Here is a 6000-nt window from a genome sequence, read left to right as displayed (position 1 = left end):
GGTTGAGCTTTCATCGGTAGTTGCAGAAAATCCTTTCATTAGCATGTGGTACAGACCAAAGATCAATGTGATTTTTGCGAGTCTCAAACTGTACAATCAAGCGACTTTAGCATCGCATTTTACTTGTCAAAAACAGGTATGGAAGCGAAAATGTGCGCTTATTTTTTTTTAACCAAGACCATTACAGCTACATGTTAGATACCTACATCTGATATTCCTCAATTCATTCGTGGCTGGTTTTAAGATCAGCCCAGGTGGCTGCACACAAACGTTGTTTCCCTCAAGATTACACGGGAATTAGCTCTCGTGAAAGAAGAAGGAGGAAGATAATGGAGGAAAAGTGAACAAACAAAGGTGGTTAGAGTCACTGAAGCAGTGCCGATGCAGGTGACGGGGCAGCAGCATGTGGTCACTGCCCCTGACTGTCGCAGGCTCCGCACTGACACTGCTCAGCCACCGTGTAGCTGTGCTCCATGCTGCTCCCGTCCTCACACTTCAGGGTCACGTGACGCTGCGACACGCTCGTTGGCTGGCAGCAGGAGCACGTGGCGTCAAACCCTCCAATCAGCTGCTGGTAGGAGCTCTGAGAGCCGCACTGTCCTGTGCAGTGGGTGAGGTCGGTGATGGGGTGCAAGTTGGTGCAGAGGACGCCGTGAGGGTTGTGCCGCCTGAAGTAAGACACGCTGTCCTGGGGTTCGGGGAAGAAGGGCTGGACTGAACACGCCGCGCACCGTTCCGTCCTGTTGCTCATCAGGGCTGGACAACAAACCAACACACAGCTCAGTGTTACTCTCACCTGGTGCGCTGTGCGGCAATGCTGGCATCAACAACACTGTCTTGATCAACAACAAAGTCGTCATCGACCGTCATCAACAGAACGTTTCATTACAAAAGCCGGTGATGATGATGAAGCATGTTACTGAACTATATCAAACTTATTCAATACAATAGAGCGCACAAATGCGTACACACGAGTACTCTCGTAGATGAGCACACACACACACACACTCACACACACACACACACACACACACACACGCACACACACACACACACGCACGCACACATACATGCACACGTGCGCGCGCACACAAGTTCCTGTAGTGGGTACGCGAGCAGTTTGTACCAACTACCAGCAGTTTAAGCAGTAGTCTTCAATTTTGAGTCTTTCAAGCTTAAGTGATATTAGACGAGAAAAATAAAAATGAGAGACATAGAGATGATTTGAGTAATTTGGGAAACAGAAGCAGAGAGTGAGATAGACAGACAAACAAACAGACAGACAGACAGAGACAGAGAGATTGAGATATTGGGCTCCATCGCCAAGACCCCGTTTCAGCCTGCACATAGATTCCGTGCCAAGATTCGTTCAGTGCTTCCCTTTGCTTTCACCGAGGAGGAGGAAGCCATTTCACTGGTGCCTGCTTCAGCTGCAGGCCGGGTCCCCGTGCTGTTTCAGGGCCACGTAGCGTGCAGCGCTAACACAGCACGCCAACACACGGCGACAGGACACAGGCTGGATCGACTCTTGAATAAAGCCCACGTTCTAACAGGTCGCGATAGCGTTTTCACTCTTGTTGTTAAAGACATGCTTTGGAGAACAATGTGGGGATGAATTACGAGACACTGGCTACATTATGACGTGTATTTCCGATCAGAGGTATATGCTGTGGTATCCAGATGGGCTTGTGTACGAGTCGTCGTTCCTTAGGGGTGCCAGCGTGCTCAAGAGAAGCGCAACAAGCCGAAAACACACACACACACACACACACACACACACACACACACCTCAACGCAATTTATATAATAATAATAATAATGGTATTTATATAGCGCTGAATATTGTGCAGAGACAAATCAAAGCGCTTTCGATATATATATATATATATATATATATATATATATATATATGTGTGTGTGTGTGTGTGTGTGTGTGTGTGTGTGTGTGTGTGTGTGTGTGATAGTCAGTCAGTCGTGTCCGACTGTGACCATCAGAACAGCATGTTCCGACTATTTGGGTCAGAATTTGATTATAGTGGAGAGTGTCTTGCCCAAATACATCCCCACTCTCTCGGCCAAGAGGGTTTAAGGACAGTCGGCGTTGGGATGGTTCCCAAAGGCCAACTAGCCCACAAGGCTGCAGCACTAAGAGCCAGTGCAATTTTGCCTCCTAGTTCAATGCAATACTTGCCTTTTAAAACACTCCTTGAAATTGGAATTATGTGGGTGTTAATGATACTGCGTGACGAACTCGTAATTACCCCCACACACCACACACACACACTCACTCATTCTCACATTCATACCATAGAGAGGGAAAAACGGGCTGAAAAGCACAGTGAATGATGCTGACTTACTGTTGGGAACACACACCAGACAGCAGCCGTCCGCATCATAGCGCTCTGAGTCCTGCATACACAAGGCAACACACACAGTGTCAAGTTATGGTACAGCCATTACAGTCAGCATAACATCACATGACAAGACAAAACAAGACAGCTTTATTAATCCTTTGACTGCTGCAGTCAGTTTCCTTGGCAGTGAAGGCTGCCATTTCATACGATTAGACTGGGCTCAAACGTTGGTCACCAGTCTTTACTTGGACTTCTCCCTTTTCGGATAGCATTATTTTTATTTGGTAAAATGAAATCTACTTCAGCAAGTACACAAGTTTTTACACTTCAAAGCCATGTCATACATGATCAGGAACAGTCTCTGTCTCTCTCTGTCTGTGTCTGTCTGTCTCTCGGTTGCTCGATCAGATGCTGTACATTTACGAGCGTCTTTATTTCCTAGCATATTTGTTATTTTCTATATACAAATAAATATATATGTGAGCCAAAGATTAACTGCTCTAATCTCTCTCTCTCTCTCTCTCTCTCTCTCTCTCTCACGGACCCACACTGGCACAAACAGACACCAACGACCCCACCACCAACCAACCCCCACCAGCACACACACACACACACACACACATTGTCGGTTCCAATCTCGGCCAGCCCGCTGTCTCATGAAGAATGAATTCTGGAGGAGATGGACAATTTAGTGCGGACGACGAGATGCCATAAAATGTTGTGGTCATCACAGCGGTCATGAAGCATCCCCATCCCTAACTCCCACCGGCAACAGGTCAGGCGTCTTCCTATCACCACAGCTATCTATTCGGTTAAAAAACACATCGTGATGCCCGGCTGCCGCGCGCACTTTCTGTATATGGAAGGAACTATATGTGATTGTGAAACCATTTGCAGAGACCCAGGCTTTTTTTTTTTTTTTTTTTTTTTTTTTTTTTAATGTACACATAACAAACAGATCTGGAGAAATGTGGTGACTAGTTCTTTTGTGCAGGGCCCCCAATGACTTCACAGAGTTATGGAAGGAGAAGAAGACGAAAGTACTTTGTGTGAGTATCTTTGAGGTTACTATGTAGGAAGAAATGAAGTAACCAATGTTCGCGGCTTTCGTTCTTGTCATTGCTGGTCTTTTGTTTGTATTTATGATGTGTATGTGCGTGCGTGCGTGCGTGCGTGCGCGCGCGCGCGCGCGTGTGTGTGCGTGCGTGTGTGACTTGAACTCAAAAGAGACAAGACGTTTCCATTGTCATCTGCTGCCAGAAGGTCTAACGCCCAGACCACTGGTTATCACGAGCAGATGCTGAATCACCGCATCCCGCACAACATACATCCACTGACGCGCGTCAAGCACAGACTGTTCGTTTGTCTCGATCTTAATCGTACTCTCTCTTCCTGTGCCCTTTCTTGCATCTGTATGGCTGAACATAATACAGGTTTAGTGATTAGCGCGCGCGCGCGCGCGTGTGTGTGTTCGGCTTTTTAACTGGGAGGGGAGGTGATTCTTGAAGGTTTCCGCCAAGAATTTGTGCATCGAACTTGGCTTATGACTCCCGTTTCCAGACTATTTCTTTTTAGTGTGGTTTAATTTTAAGCAACTCTTTTCTCTTCCCGGTCCGTTTCTATTTATAGGTTACTTTGGTAGACAGCATGATTTTCATTACCGGTGGTCCTTTCATGTAACAGGCTCATCTCATAAAAATCCGGCTGGGAACGGGGAAAGTACGTTTTGATGGAAGAAGCATCGATGTTGTATGATATGAGGCTTTCTTGGAGCTGTGCCACTAAGGTTAACGTCAATGTTGTATGACGTCAAGTTAGGTCAGCGCCCAGTCTGACGTCATGGACATACCTTTACGACGTTTGTGGAAGAACAAATACAGATTTCCCTGACCATGTGCAAATATGGGGCACAGCAGCTGTCACGTGATAGGCTAATGACCTTGATGGAAACCAACACGTTTTGTACTGTTGTTCATTGGTTTGTATGGTGATGGTGATAAATATCAATTCGAGAGGGAAAAAAAGAAGAAAAAGAAAAGGAACAAGAGAGGCAAGGCCTTCAAGACTCACTTGTGATACACTTAAAAAAATATTTAAAAAATTTAATCGTTAAAATGTGTTCTGTATTTGTTATTATAAAGCTTCGGGTAAAAAAAAAAGAAAAAAAGAAAGAAAAAGAAGTCCTAACCAGATTCAAACCCCGCGTGTTCGGGTGAGAAGAAACTGTCTTACCCATTACACTATCGTGGCCCCTTAACTGACGTTCTAAAATTTAATATTTGAACATACTTTTTTAAAGGGCGATAAATCAATTGCGATATTCGCAGTGAGAACGCTGTTTAAATCATATTATTCTGGTGTATCTTGGGCATTAAAAAAATCTTTAAGGGCAATAAAAAATTCTTTTTAAGTCCGCGGTAAAGGAGAACGTGGCTATCGCCGCAGTCACACTGCAACATTTAGCCGTTTTCTCTAGATCTAGATAGATGTACAAGTTTAGTTACACCCGCAGGGAATGTAGTACGACACGGTAGATTCAATTTCTCTTTTATGTTCACTCTAGTTTTAGAGTTTTAAAGTTGATATGAAAATATAGTATTTTGTCGTATGAAGTGAAAAGGACTTCAATTTGAGAAAAGTCAAGACTGGAAATTTTTTCGTTTCATCAATTCAAGGGTATTAACTCGCATGGTTTACAATTTTTAACTGTGAATTCCGACTGATATTGTGGATATTTTTATGGCAGTTTGGGGCATAATCCAGTAAGTGATGAGGCGTTCACAAATCTTTCTCTGAATAAATATTTAACGGTCTCCTTCTCCAACTTTCCATCACATGTTATCGTGTATTGTCCATTGAATATAGGATTGAACGGGCAGGTCAACAACTTGAAAAAAAATGGCGTCATTCGCGTTCGCGAAGAATATGAGCACGCGCTTTGAATGTGTATAAATATGTGTACGCAATTGATTTTTGCCCATGACCTTCAGGGTTCAGCCAATAGATCTATAAAGTCCACTCGTCGTACTGATTTTAGTTTTTTCCGAAAAAGACCACTTGGGCGAATGAACATAGTGAAAGCCCTGTACACTGAGAGTAAAACACACAAGCTTTTTATGAATTGAGTATAATTTCGAAATGTAATGTTTAAGATGAGAAAGATTAGTTTAAAGCAAATTAAGTCCCCTTACAGATTAATTTCCCTTTTTTTCTATCTGCACCAAAACGTTTGCAAAATAAATAAAACTTCCATGCTTAGCAAAAGAAGTTCCTGTGAACAAAAAATTATAATAATGACTGCTCTTGTTGTGTCAGAATATCAGATCAAAGTGCCAAGTTTAGAGAATAAAAAAAAAGATAAATATAACAGTAAATGCAGTTTGCATATAATTTGGCTTCTTTCTTTAATTTTTTGTGCCCATCCCAGAGGTGCAATATTATTTTAAACAAGATGACTGGAAAGAACTGATTTTTTCCTATTTTTATGCCTAATTTGGTGTCAACTGACAAAGTATTTGCAGAGAAAATGTCAATGTTAAAGTTTACCACGGACACACACACACACACACACACACACACAGGCAACCGAACACCGGGTTAAAACATAGACTCACTTTGTTTACACAAGTGAGTCAAAAAGGAGCAA

General features: G+C 43.2%; 1 protein-coding gene across 1 annotated transcript in view; it reads right to left on the bottom strand.

Annotated features, from left to right (window-relative positions):
• Positions 1-230: 230 nt before the first annotated feature.
• The window catches only part of LOC143294199 (mucin-5AC-like), an 89099-nt gene continuing 83329 nt past the window's right edge, over positions 231-6000 (bottom strand). The window contains exons 47-48 of the mRNA XM_076605630.1: positions 2358-2409; positions 231-756 (exon numbers count right to left, since the gene is read on the bottom strand). Coding sequence (XP_076461745.1) covers positions 410-756; positions 2358-2409 — 399 coding nt within the window. The 3' untranslated portion in view covers positions 231-409. The remainder of the gene's footprint in view (positions 757-2357; positions 2410-6000) is intronic.

The sequence above is a fragment of the Babylonia areolata genome, chromosome 19 (assembly GCF_041734735.1).
Source record: "Babylonia areolata isolate BAREFJ2019XMU chromosome 19, ASM4173473v1, whole genome shotgun sequence".
NCBI classification, from domain to species: Eukaryota; Metazoa; Mollusca; class Gastropoda; order Neogastropoda; family Buccinidae; genus Babylonia; species Babylonia areolata.
This window is presented reverse-complemented; position numbering and strand designations above follow the sequence as displayed.